Genomic DNA, 15,140 nt, shown 5'->3' with positions numbered 1-15,140 from the left:
ATGTGTCGATGTATTTAATACTATTCAAAACATGACTTTATGTTACTTCGATTGAATTTGTCGGGACAGGCCAGTCTTTTCCTTTAAAAAGTGGAAAACTCTTGGATTATTTACATTCAGTGTGGAATTTTGCGTAATGAGACAACTGCATAGCCACGCACAATGCCTTCAGAATCAAGTAAGGATCATTTGATAGTTGACAAGATTTTGGACTCCATTTTTATGCATTTTTACCTTGAGCCACACACATCGTTATCTCAGTTAACCAATGATAAACCATCTGTCTACAAGAAAGCTAGCCACAATGAGTTTCTTCACTTCCTCTACTCGGTTTTTCCACTTTATCCCCCCAAGCACCAAACACTATGGCGAAGAAGCCTTCTCCCCTTTCAACTCTTTTCCTCCTGATTTCCCTTGTCTTGGTTCCAAGTTCAGAATCCGGAATTGTCACATACTGGGGCCAAGATGGAAGGGAGGGAACATTAACAGAAGCATGTAACTCTGGACTTTATGAAATCATCAACATAGCATTCCTCAATAAATTTGGCAACGGCCCAAGTCTAGGAATTAATCTAGCAGCTCACTGTACCCCTCCAAATTGCCAAACACTAAGCCAAGGCATAAGAACTTGCCACATGAAAAACATCAAGGTGATGCTCTCAATTGGGGGTTCTATTGGGAGCTATACGTTATCATCTGCACAAGATGCAAGGCAAGTCGCAGACAACATATGGGACAGCTTTTTGGGGGGGATGGAGTGGACTTTGACATAGAAGGAGAGGGTCGTGGTGATCCAGCCAACTATGCTGAACTTGCTAGGAGACTCTCTGAGCGTAGTCGTCAAGTAGCCAAGAAACTTTTCCTAACTGCTGCACCACAGTGTCCATTCCCTGAATCATCTAGTCAAAAATACATAAGTACAGCACTATCTACAGGGCTTTTTGACTATGTTTGGATACAGTTTTACAATAACAAGCAATGCGAGTTTAACTCAGGCAACCCCAACAGCTTTCAGAACTCATGGAACCAGTGGACCTCATCTATAAGGGGAGGCAAGTTCTATGTTGGACTTCCAGCATCTCCAGCAAAAGAAGCAGCTGGTAGTGGTTATGTGCAACCAGAAACAGTCATAAGTCAGGTGGTGCCTTTTGTCAGAAAATCAACCAAGTATGGAGGTGTTATGCTCTGGAATAGGTACTACGACAAACTAACTGGATATGGTGGCAAAATCAAGGGCAGAGTTTAAAGCCTGTCCCCAAAAGCTTGCTTAAGCCTTTACTAGTAAATAAATGTCAGCCCTGTAAAGTTAAAGGGCAGAGGCAATAGGGCATGCAGGTATTTACCATATGTAATCTATATGTAAGTAATTAAACTCAAGCACCTGGCTGAAAAATAACCCAAGGACTTTTCATATTTCTTGGAAAGTGAATTGTTACTATGTGGAAGTGCTGATGTCAAGTAAAAAAACTCAAAATGAGATCAATCAAGATGGATTGATCTTTACTTGAGTTTACGAGCCACAAGCCATAACTTAAAAATTCTTAGTAAAGATCATTTCTCACAGGGTGGATTCCACACATATGACCTATCTAACATCGATACCGACACTGACACGTGACACAACATTTCGACACGTTAATTCTAACAAATATTAAATTTCGACACGTTATGACACATTTTGATATTAAATAATATTTTTAATGTATATAATGTATATTATATTTAATATTCAATAATTTAACAAAAAAATAAAACTATTTCAATTTTGAATTTCTATAACACGTATTGGAGTGTCGGGTCGGGGAGTGTCGAAGTGTCGCACAGGACACGTCAAAATTGTTAAGTGTCGGTGGTTCAGAGCATATAACCACATTTTTTCTTGGCATCCACTCTATCAAAGAGCTTCCTAATTTCCTTAATCACTCACCACATTTTTCAGCCATTTCATCAAACAGTTTCCGTGCATAATCAAAAAATTGCAGCGATTCAACAGTTCAATTTTAAGAAATTTGGATCCAAATCAAAATAAAACTTAGAGAACTAAAATAAAAATCAGACAATAACAGAGCGGCCTGTAATAAGTGCCAGACCCTCAACAAAAGTTATTGTTTGATCTGCCGGTGTTAGAAGACCACAATATTGGACCTTTTGGGGTTAATGCTCTCAATGGTGAATCGATCATTCGATGATAAACTTCTTTTCCTTCTGTGATAACGGAGCGGAAGAAAAGTAACGAAACCCGCAATGGCTACTGCATAACCTCCTCTAACTTTATCAATAATAAAGCCTTTTACCTTTGTATTCGTTCGCCAAATCTTGTTGAGTTCCATCCAAGCTCGGTTTTGTCTGAATCTTCGTGGAAGAAGAAGATCATCATCAGTGATTTCCGATCCAACCAAATCATTGAACCTGGCTGCTGCTCGCTCTTTGATAAGTGATTCGCCAGCCACTAGATCGATGAAGAATCTCTCCAAAATCTTCTTTCTGATCTGTGGTGATTCACCTCCGGCCACTAGATCCATGGATCCTACCTTATTCTCAAACCTGGTGATGGATCGGTTTGTTGGCACTCTTGTAAGCTCATCTTTCAAACAAATTCTGGGGGTGCCAGGTCCAGCATCCACCAAGAACTTTTCTTCACCTAAGCGTAAAACTTGAGATTGTAAGGCCTTTCCACTAGTTAAGAATAAACTTGAATTAGATCTTGGAAATAATCGACTCATGTAGATACTCATCGTATAACTCAGCTTTTTTTCCTTCCTCCTCTTCCTCTATTCTAAGGTAGAATCGATTTGCCATTTCCCCCTTTCCTGCCCTAACTATTTATATTCCTACGGATAAAAATTAGGGTTTTTTTATTGTGTTTTGTTTTTTTTTTTATTATTATTATTCATAAAATTATTGGGAAAAACATATATCATTTTAAAGGATATAATCTTATATCATTTTAGATCCTAACCGTTGATTTTCATCCATCAACGGTTATAATCTATTGGTCAAACTTAATGGGCCAAATTTATTATTAATTAATTAATAATTTTGATCCAATAAATTATAACCGTTGATGAACAGAAATCAACGATTAAGATCTAAAATAATATAAACTTACATCCTTTTAAACGACAGATGTTATTCCCAAAATTATTTTGTAGAATACTACGTAAATAATTTTATTTATTTTTAAAGTTAAAAGTTAATTTACAAAATAAAAATAATTTAAATATATTCCCTAAATTTGATTTTAAAAATAATAAAATATTTATAATTTTTAATTTTTTTAACAAAAAGAACCTTATCAAATAAATTCTTTAATTCTCAAAACCAAAAAACTGTTCTTAGAAACTGTATTCAAACAAGACCTAAGGGCCCGTTTGGTAACAGAATTTTTTTTTGTTTTCCTAGGATTTCTTGGTTGGGTAAGAGCCTGTTTGGATCCTCTTATTTTTAAGCTAGAAGCTACTTATAAGATAAAACTAAAAAAACAACTTAAAAAAAGAAGCTAAAAGCTGTTTGGAAATTACATAAAAAATTTAGCTTAAAAATTACTTAAATGCACATATTTCAAGAAAATTATCTCTCTGTATCTTTATCACTCTTCATTTTAAAAGAAAGCACACAATTCAAGAAAAACAGATACGAGTTTAAAAAAAAGCTCCTCCAAGGAGCTTTTAGTTTTCAGCTTTTTTCTTCATTATAAAAAAAAGAGCTTTTCGTTATAAGAGTTTTTCCCAAAATCTGTTTAGCCTAGCTTATGCTTATAAGTAGTTTCTAACTTAAAAATAAGAGGATCCAAACAGGCACTAAATAGGAATGCATCGTTTGGTACACGATTTTTAAAATTTTCCTGAAAATCTGATTTTCTCGGAATTTTATTTTGTGTGTAAATTTTTTTAAAAAAAAAAACCATCCAGGAATACCATCCAGAAGGTGGTATTTTAGGATTTCTATGATAAGGGAAAATTTAATACAACTAAACATAGCATCAAGAAAATTAACCCAATATTCCCAGAAATATGTTAGTCTACCAAACAATTTTTTGATAACATTTCCAGAAAACTCATTTTCTCATCATATTCCTAGAAATCATGGTTCTTGGATAAAAAAAATTTCTCCTCTACCAAACGCCCCCTAAGTATCTAATGTAACACCCCGTTCTAGAACCGGTTTGTTAACATCGCATTATGATATTAAGCGCAGTTACAATCACATTGGCTCAATTAAAAATCCGGATAAATTTTTCTTTTTAAAACGACGCCGAATTTAAAATATCCAATTGCGTGATCATAACCATATTTCCTTGCGGAATCAGATAAATCAAGCTTAACATCATGTTCTTATTCCATTTTTAAACCATTAATTTACTTCTTATTTATTTCACAACTTCTACTATATTGTAGATCTCTTCGTTAGCTACGCGTGGTTTCAAACCGCTCCTCATTTGGAGCACTGTAGCCCAAGTTATGACAATTGGAAGCAACACAAGAGGGTGTTGATCACAGGCCCCGCGCGCTACCGGGCGCTTAAGCGCGCGTTATCGGGCGCTAAAGCCTCCATCTGGGCGCATAAGCGCACGGAGGCAGGAAGCATCAGGTCTTTCAGTATAAATGGGCGCTTAAGCACTCACCAGGACGCTCAAGCGCGCTATCCTGGGCGCTTAAGCCCCCATTTGGGACGTTTTAGCGCGCAGAGGTAGAAACATCTCCTCTTTCAGCGGCTAAGGGCGCTCAAGCGCGAACCAGGGCGTTCAAGCGCGCAACCCTGGGCGCTTCAGCCCCCACTCTGGGCGCTCTAGCGCGAGGAGGCAGAAAGCATTGGCTCTCACAGGGGCAGCAGGGCGCTAAAGCGCGCTGCCAGGGAATTCCAATACCCTCATTTTTCAAGTCTAAGTCTAGGGAAAAATGCATCCTCATTCCAAACCCCAATGGTTCATGCCTCAAAACTTAATCCTAGCACTTACCCAACCTCTCCTCATGAGATTTAGCTAGAATTTGGGCAGCATAACCTTTGTTTTCTCAACGTTTCCCAATTTAAACAAAAGGTACCTAATTGATTCTCAGCCCAACCAATTCAATAACTCAATACATAACAAGCATGCATATATTGAATTTCAAGTAGGCATCATTTACAGTACATATTCATTACAAATCATGGAACTTAGCTTACAAAACACTATGATCATTCCCTTGGCTCCCATCAACAAAAGAGATGCCCAAAGGCATGAGCATAGGCTAAGTCCATTCCAATATACAAATCATAAATCTATCATTGCCTATTAATTACAATTCTATACATGTGAGCTACAAAACAACATGTATAATCTTAAAAAAATGCAACACTTCATATATATGCTAATCCAGATATGGCCACTTGCCACCAGAGGCTCCTGCAGCATCCTTACCTGAAAGGGGGTCCCCACAACACGGGGTGAGATATACGAATATATCCAGTAAACCAGGGGTCCTTGGAGCATCTCTCCACCCCACAGTTCCATATCAGTGTAATAGCAATAACAATAATAATGCAGTAAATACATATGTATGCAAAGTGCAATAACATCTCCAAGAGAAATCCCTCGAGCTCTCAAGCTGTCCTAAGGAAACTCATATGCAAATAGTCCTACTGGCCAGCTAACTACCAAGTATGATTTACGCATCGTCATGCAACATACCAACATAGGGAAACACCATCCTATGCCACACCAAATGCATACACCTACATATAACAAAGCATTACACTATTTTATTGCATTTATATACACAATCACAACCTCCACTCTTTCAGGGCTTGGTGGAACAGTCAAGGGAATTACACCCAAGGTTCGAAGGCTTACCTCAAGCTTCAATTCGACCTTTGTTCACCACCCACGGATTCTACAGTCAGTCAATTACAATACTCCACTTCTCAAACAAAACCTACACAAGGTTTAATGCAATTAACACATATTGCATTCAATAACATCTCATAGCTATCAACCAAGCTATCCAATTCATACCAAACATAAGCATGAACTTACCTATCCAATGGAGCTAATCAAGCTCCATAGCTTGCTCCAATGGTTGATCACTCACGGTTGGTCCAAATGTCTCAATCCTAGACATCACAAGGACACAATCATCAATCAACCAAGTCAAACCATTGATCATAATTGCAAGAAAACTCTTCAACAAGCATGATAATCTTGCAATATACCAAGTATAGTCATTTAACTAACTAGGCTCATTTTTACCGATTAAATGACATTCCTAACATTTTTCTCAACATGTGCTAAGTCTCAATTCTACCACTACATAGCCAATTTACCCAAATTCTCACAAAACCCATAACACTATTCATTCAAAATCCTATATCATGAAATTTCCAAGAAAACATGGTTCAAGGGTTAGAATCTTACCACCAATGGTCACACAACCAAGGATTGATGGCACCTCAAGCTTCCATGGAGGTAGAAACTCTCAAACACCTCAATTTCTCCAAAGGGTCGAATTTTTGAGGGGAAATATCTCACCCCACAAAGCTCCCCACTAAGAACTAAGTTAGGATTATGATAAAGGGGAAGATTTAGAGTGGTTTAGGCTTTTGAATCACCCAAAACGGTTAAGGTTTCCTCCCTCCTCTCTCTCTTCTTCTTCTTTCTGGTGCCTCTGTTTCTCGGCGGGGAATTGGGGAAAATGGGGCTCCTTTTTTGTTTTATGCCACTTAACCTTATGTTAAGTGGTTTTAAGTGGGTATCGGTTCATCTATCTATTTAACTCCAATAATTACCAAACTTCACCCAAAAGTCTGGAATATTATTCTAGGAACATTTCCACTTTTATTTTTATATTTAGGGTACTTTTTTCCTACACCCATTTATACCCCTTAATTTTCACTGAGTACACTTTTTAACTTCAAAGTGACTCAGATTCATTTAATTAAGCTTTATACTTAATTTTACTCACTTAAACATGCTTAATTATTTAATTACATGTAATTTGCTAATTAATTAGGTTAGGGCTATTATAGTCACCCCACCTTTTAGCGATTTTGTCCGCAAAATCAAGAACATATCTGTCCTTAAACTCAGGATATTGCCGGAGAAGCTCATCTTCCCGCTCCCAAGTGGACTCTTCAGGCGTCCTTCCTTCCCATTGGACTTTCACCATAGGAATAGATTTATTTCTCAGCTTCTTCTCATCTCTTTCGAGTATCTTCAGTGGCCCAATATGAGTCTTCAAATTCTCCCGGATCTCAACATTATCAGGTTGAACCACATGAGAAGGATCAGCTACATATCTCCTCAGCTGAGAAACATGAAACACATCATGCAAATTTGCCAATTGAGGAGGTAAGGCAAGCTGGTAGGCAACCGGTCCCACCCTACGAAGAATCTGGTAGGGTCCAATAAATCTCGGACTCAGCTTCCTCACTCCAAGGGCTCGTCCAACACCCGTAACCGGTGACAGCTTCAGGAATACATGACCTCCCTCCTCAAACTCTAGAGGTCGATGCTTGAGATCATAGTAACTTTTCTGACGATCCTGAGCCTTTTTCAGACGATCCCTAATCATTTTGATCTGTTCAGTAGTCTCGTGAACAAAATCCAATCCAAACCGCTCTGTGTCTCCAACCTCTGACCAACAAGTAGGTGTCCTACACCTGCGACCATACAAGGCCTCGTAGGGAGCCATACCCAGACTAGCATGAAAACTATTATTATAGGAAAACTCAACCAGCGGGAGATATCGATCCCATGCAGTACCCTGCTCCAGGGTGCAAGCCCTCAGCATATCCTCCAACGTCTGAATGGTCCTCTCAGTCTGACCATCCGTCTGTGGGTGATAAGCAGTGCTCAGTCTCAACTGAGTGCCAAGAGCCTCCTGCAATGCTCCCTAGAAGCGAGAAGTGAACTTCGGGTCCCGATCACTAACAATGTTCTCAGGCACCCCATGAAGCCTCACAATCTCCTTCACATAGAGCCTAGCCAATCTCTCAGCAGAGAAATCTACCCGAACTGGCAAAAAGTGTGCGGATTTTGTCAATCTATCCACAATCACCCATATAGAATCATAACTAGCCTGTGTTCGCGGTAATCCCACTACGAAATCCATGGAGATACTCTCCCATTTCCATTCAGGAACATCCAGAGGTTGCAACATACCAGAAGGCTTTTGATGCTCAATCTTGACCTTCTGACAAATGAGACACTTAGAGACAAATTCGGCAATATCTTTCTTCATACCAGGCCACCAGAAATTAATCTTTAGGTCCTGATACATCTTTGTAGCTCCCGGATGAACCGTGAAATGACCCTTATGGGCCTCTGTCATTACTTCCTCCGCCAACTGCCTAGGTACTACAACACGACCCTGATATACTAGTATACCCTCATCATTGCAGGATACACCACTCTGACCTTTCAGTCGTTTAACACTTTCATTTTGCAGTTGAGCTTCTTTAATTCTGGTCATCAGTTCATTTTCAATGCTTGTAATTTCGATGCCACAAATTCTACATGGAAATTTTTTAGATAATTGCATATCTCTGAACCTCTCAATCACATCATAATCTCTAATCATCATGCTTGATATGCTCACAGATTTACGGCTCAGTGCATCAGCTACAACATTAGCCTTGCCAGGATGATATTTCAATTCAAAATCATAGTCTTTTAGGAATTTGGTCCACCGTCGTTGTCTCATATTCAGCTCCTTTTGATCAAACAAGTATTTCAAACTCTTGTGATCGCTGAATATGGCAAACTTCATTCCATACAAGAAATGTCTCCACTGTTTCAATCCAAAAACAATTGCAGCAAGCTCAAGGTCGTGGGTCAGATAATTGTAATTAATAGGCAATGATAGATTTATGATTTGTATATTGGAATGGACTTAGTCTATGCTCATGCCTTTGGTCATCTCTTTTGTTGATGGGAGCCAAAGGAATGATCATAGTGTTTTGTAAGCTAAGTTCCATGATTTGTAATGAATAAGTACTGTAAATGATGCCTACTTGAAATTCAATATATGCATGCTTGTTATGTATTGAGTTATTGAATTGGTTGGGCTGAGAATCAATTAGGTACCTTTTGTTTAAATTGGGAAACGTTGAGAAAACAAAGGTTATGCTGCCCAAATTCTAGCTAAATCGCATGGGGAGAGGTTGGATAAGTGCTAGGATTAAGTTTTGAGGCATGAACCATTGGGGTTTGGAATGAGGATGCATTTCCCCCTAGACTTAGACTTGAAAAATGAGGGTATTGGAATTCCCTGGCAGAGCGCTTTAGCGCGCTGGAGCGCGCATAAAATGTAACACCCCGTTCTAGAACCGGTTTGTTAACATCGCATTATGATATTAAGCGCAGTTACAATCACATTGGCTCAATTAAAAATCCGGATAAATTTTTCTTTTTAAAACGACGCCGAATTTAAAATATCCTATTGTGTGATTATAACCATATTACCTTGCGAAATCAGATAAATCAAGCTTAACACCATGTTCTCATTCCATTTTTAAACCATTAATTTATTTCTTATTTATTTCACAACTTCTACTATATTGTAGATCTCTTCGTTAGCTACGCGTGGTTTCAAACCGCTCCTTATTTGGAGCACTGTAGCCCAAGTTATGACAATTGGAAGCAACACAATAGGGTGTTGATCACAGGCCCCGCGCGCTTAAGCGCCCTATCAGAGCAGGGCCTCTCATCCAGTACGGTGTGGTTCGAGGACGAACCAGGCGGAAGCTGATGGGCATGTAACATCACGGGCGCTGACGAGGGCGGGGAGTGATCGCCGGTGCGCAAGGGCACGGACAAGGAGCGGCTCATGGCAGGCTTCTAGGGACGGGGGTACATGAATGAATCGAATCAACACCCGAAAGAGAGGGATTCCAGAGACTTTGCTGGTATGGGACGGTACATTTGGGAATGACTTATAAGAATTAATTGGTACTACCTATACTAACAAGATGCATCTACTTTTTGGTAGCCTGGATCGGAAGAACTCCACAGTTAAACGTGCTTGACTTGGAGCAATTCAGGGATGGGTGACCTCCTGGGAAGTTTTCCCGGGAAGTGTGCGAGTGAGGACAAAGCACGCTGAAAAGTCTCGTGTTAGTGTGTGGGGACAGTCGTTGATCCTTGCAAGTTGCCAGGCGTTACATCTAACATCTCTCATTCTTAGTGCGTGTTTGGATCCTCTCTTTTTTAAGCTAGAAGCTACTTATAAGTATAAGCTAGACTAAACAGGTTTTAAGAAAAACTCTTATAACGAAAAGCTCTTTTTTTTATAATGAAGAAAAAAGCTAAAAACTAAAATCTCTTATTTGTTTTTCTTGAATTATGTGCTTTTTTTTTTAAAATTAAGAGTGATAAAGATAGAGAGAGATACTTTTCTTGAAATATGTGTTTTAAAGTAATTTTTAAGCTAAAACTTGTATGTAATTTTCAAACAGCTTTTAACTTCTTTTTTTAGCTTTTTTTTAGCTTTAGCTTATAAGTAGCTTCTAGCTTAAAAATAAGAGGATTCAAACAAGCTTAATCCTTATCTTCTTTCATTTTTTTTTTGGGTAATAAATCCTTATCTTCTTTCTATTAATATAGTATTAATAGATTTATATTAATAGATTATTATATAAATAATATTTGTACTACAAATAATACTAGAAAAGATTTTTAAATTACCAATAATTTTATATGAATATTATCATATTCGATAAAATAATAATAATCTTCGAAAATCATCTAATTTTTTTTAGAAACGATTATGAAATATATATTTTTGGCTCTCTCTTTAGTAGGGATATTCGCGGTCTGGATTGGATCGGTTTTGGAAGCAAAAATCATCTGATCCAATCCCTTCAATTTGATCATGTAATCATTCGTTCAGTTTGAATTTTTTTTCAAATTCGATCCGATCCAATCCAATTTTTTTCGGTATAGATTTGATCGGTTTTCAGTTTTTTGAAAATCCTAAAATTAGTTTCATGATTATTGTGCAAATAACATCTTTTGTATATATTGGGGTTGTAATTTATTTATTTTTTGAAATACAAAAATATCAGTAAATGATAATATAGTTTTTTTTCGACAATAAGATATGCAGCTCTACATAGATGAAATTTTGTTAATGAGATGTGACTAGATTTTATTTTATTTTTGGTTTAGTTGATGGGTTAATGGGTCTTGAATTTAGAAATTTTTGTGCTATGATTGGGGAAATGACCAAGTAGGTAGAGAAAAATTAATATATTGGATCGGTTTTCATCAACCCAGCTGAAAATCGATGCAATCCAGTTAAAACTTGCGGGTTTTTTTTTTATTTTCGATTTATTTAGTTATCGGTTTTTCGATTCGGTCACCGCGGTTTAAATCGGTTTTAATAAGTTGATAGACACCCCGACTCTTTTGGGTCTATTTTAATGGGCTTATGAAAAAGGTATTTTTTTATGTCTTGTTTATTTTAGAAGTACTTTTTACAAAAATTAAAGCTATTTAGACTTTTAAAAAAATATTTGACTTTTGGTTTCTGTTTATTTTAGAAATTAAAATTTTTAACTTTAAAAAAAATATATTTTTGACTTTTTTTAAAGCATAAATACAAACAAATTTTGTAAAAAAAGTGCTTTTTTCTGAAAAAAAAAAAAAAAAAAAACTTTTGACTATAAAAAAAGATAATACAAACGGGCTCAAATCTCTTATCCTTAGGAGATCTTCCTCCGGGTTTTTTTCATACCAAAAATATTATACCATGTTTAGTTGTTTACACTCGGTATATTTGAGAAGAAAGACACAGAGCGAGAATGATATAAGGAAAATGGTGTCTTCATGTAAAAAGATACAATAGCCTCTAATTTAAAAGGTTTAGACCGACACGTTAACACCCCTGGACACACCTCACTCAAATTATGTTTGTATTAATATTTTATTTTTATTTTTTTGGATTCTTAGCTTATTCTTAGCACTGGTCTCTTTCACTACCCCCACTGAGGCGGTAGGTTTATGGGTCTTTTGCAATTATATGATCATCACTTGGTCTATGTTTAGATAATGTGGGACTTATCTCACCACTACCCCCACTCACACTTGATTATTTCCAACATACATTTGGGTCCAATTATATAACAATCATCCATATCCATATATTTGAAAGAAAAATCACTAAATACAACAAGGGAAATACTTCTCTCTTCTGTTGGAAGGAAAAGTTATCTGCAGCTGACACATATTTTTTCACAATACGAAACCGTGTATCCTAAAAAGTAATAGCTGACATATGCTTTTCAGGATACGAAATCGTATCCTGAAATATGTGTCAGCTAGAGATAACTTCTCTGCAGCAACAATAAATTAATAGAACCCATACAACAATACTGGTATACAAGTACCGAAACTTCATTTGTTTTGCAAATGATAACCAGTATAACTGCATGTAGAAAGTGCATTAATTTTCTTTGCAAATAAAGATAGGAAAGTGCATGGAGAAAGTAATGTTCTACTGGTTTTTGCAGACTTTTTCACAAACTGTAGGTTTACAATCAAAATAACCAGAAGTGTTTGGAAAGTTTTAGTAAAGGAAAATCAATTGGCATGTGCAAGATATGTGAGCTGTGTTATAAATGCCCCTATCTCTAAAAAATGCCTTTTATACTTATCAACTACTAAATTGCAGGTTGTTGATCTATGTTAAAAATGTACCTATATTTAAAAAAATACTTCTATATATACATCGACTTTTAATTTGAGTGTATTGTCAATGGTGCCTATCTAAAATTTACTCAGATTTAGATGTATTTTATAATATTTGCATTTAGCAGCTGACAAGAAACCATGATAATGGGCATGCAAAAATATGTTTTTTTCTTGTTGGACTCAAGACAGAAATGTTGAAGAGCTAAGTTGTAATAATGCAATTGCAACGAAATTCTCATATGCATTTGTGTGATTTAAAAACTTAATTTTGAAAATTCAAATGATTTTAAAGGACTTAATCAGCAAAAGTTCTTCAATCTCATGGTTGAAAACCGGAAACTTGTAATTAGAAAGAGAAAGTCAAATTCTGAACATGTGAACCTGCCGTTTGGCAATTAGTAATATAGCAATAGCATCACGCTAGGGGTTACCAAAATGACTGACAAGAGCTTATGAATACGAAGAACTAGCCTGTATTTACCATAAATTCACCAAACACCTTTTTGAACGAGACCTTTACAATCAATGTGGTGTCTGAGAACTAGAACAACGAGCACATATTAATGTACTATACTTATTGCAGGACGTGCATTGTCTGGTGTAAAGCGTTGACCAAACTAAAAAAATTACAAATATGTTATTTACTAAAAATTACTTGAGTAGCTCGTGCCTAACTAAAAATTACTCATTTATACCACCAAATACGTGGATCAACTAGTAAAGAATTGTTCCAACTTAACCAACGAGTTCGAGTTTCTGATAATGCAGTTGTATTCAAACTTGATAGTGAAAGTTTTATTGCTCCTGTGATCCTACCCTATTCAAATTATATTAGTCAAACAATCGATGAACTGATGGATAATATAAAAAAGTACTCGTTTAGTCGTTTACACAAGCTAAAACATTCTTGTTATTTACTATTTAGAAATGGAAGTGTGGAAGAATCAAACAGCTGCAAATGAAGTACTTCATGGGATATGACTCGAAGATGAAAATCTTCATTCATGTACTATGTACACCTCCCCTTTGGTAACTACGAAGTATTTCTAGAGTGTGTTTGTCTTGTAGCTGTGATATGAAATCGACTGCAGAGAACCAAACATTAAGGCAACCTAGTAAATGCTGATGGCAACTGGCACCAACTTCATTTGTTCAAGAATTGGAGCTCTAATCTTGCCGTCCATCACTGGACACCACTAATTTGAGATCAAATATGACCAGGTATAAAGTTGGTTCGGACTATGATTAAATGACTTCTTTCTAATCTAGTAATGCCTAATACCTTTAGTTGATGTAAAAAAATAAAATAAAATGAAGCAATTAAAAGTAAAGTAGAACTCATTTTCACTCCCCTCGATTTTATTTTATTTTATTCCATAACTCTAATTATTTCTTTAGACGAGGGAAGTTTTTCAGATATCCTTACAATCTAATTAAGCGGAAAAAAGGACTCTCAGTGATATAAGAATAATTCTAAGTCTACCGGTATACATGACAATCATCTAATTTTGGCCCCAAAAATAGTCTCCAAAATTCGAATCTATACTCTTTTGACAATTTATTCTTCGTGAAATTTATATTGTCACTTGAGTCAACCCTCAATATTCCATTTGAAATTTATTAAATCTCCTATGCAGTATGAAAGTATTTTATTTTTTTCACACTTTTTTCACTTTTATGTCCACAACTGTTGAATGATTAAGAGGGATACCCAATTATTTTGACAGAATAATCTATATTTCATGTAAATGAAAAGAATAGATCAAGCTTCATTTATTTTCATCCGCCCCACCTAAATCGAATCATTCGCTAGAAATAACTAATTTATGGTGTAATGAATAGATTATACTAAAATTTATAAGAGAATGTTATATTTACAAATTTTTTGTTTACAAATTCTTACTAACTACACTATGTTTGACCGGTAATACACTCTTGAGTAGAGTATTACCGGTCAAACATAATGTAATTTGTAAGTTTGTAAAAAAAAATTTATAAATGGATCCTTCTCCAGATATGTAATATATAAAGAGACAGCAACCAGTATAGTAAAAATCTTAAATAGGAGGTTGACTGACTTTGGTCGACCTACTCCTGCAAATCAGAACTATTCCAGAATAGTAAATAATATGTAATCTTTCTATAAAATTTTCACTGATATTGGTTGTTTTTCCTAACCTTATATGGGAACAAGTCTTCCCCTAATCTAATATATTGGATTACTAAAAGAGAGTATTTAGTAATAAAATACTACAAGAAATTGACTCATAATATGCTAAAATGACAACATGTGTAACATGTAGTTAAGAAAAAATACAGGTACACTGTACATGCCAACTTTTCTGTGCAACAACCGAAATAACTCATGCACATGCTCCTCTATCACTCATAACCATGATAGCTATGCCACCACCCTTGGCACAAAATCTCAACTACTTAGCTCCACCGTAGTAAATGAAAGAAACTAAAAGTC

General features: G+C 36.2%; 1 protein-coding gene and 1 pseudogene across 1 annotated transcript; one reads left to right on the top strand and one right to left on the bottom strand.

The window, feature by feature from the left end:
* The first annotated feature begins 106 nt into the window (after positions 1-106).
* LOC133285595 (hevamine-A-like) lies at positions 107-1,519 on the top strand (annotated as a pseudogene).
* Positions 1,520-1,786: 267 nt separating this feature from the next.
* Positions 1,787-2,800, bottom strand: LOC133285596 (small ribosomal subunit protein bS1m-like). The gene has a single exon (XM_061482850.1). The coding sequence runs from the start codon at positions 2,733-2,735 to the stop codon at positions 2,124-2,126; it is 612 nt and encodes a 203-aa protein (XP_061338834.1). The 5' UTR covers positions 2,736-2,800; the 3' UTR covers positions 1,787-2,123.
* Positions 2,801-15,140: the final 12,340 nt, after the last annotated feature.

Source organism: Gastrolobium bilobum, unplaced genomic scaffold (genome assembly GCF_033153095.1).
Source record: "Gastrolobium bilobum isolate Gb01-03AN ecotype WA unplaced genomic scaffold, APGP_CSIRO_Gbil_v1 utg85306, whole genome shotgun sequence".
Lineage (NCBI taxonomy): Eukaryota > Viridiplantae > Streptophyta > Magnoliopsida > Fabales > Fabaceae > Gastrolobium > Gastrolobium bilobum.
The sequence above is the reverse complement of the archived record's forward strand: the minus strand, read 5'-3'. Positions and strand labels throughout refer to the sequence as shown.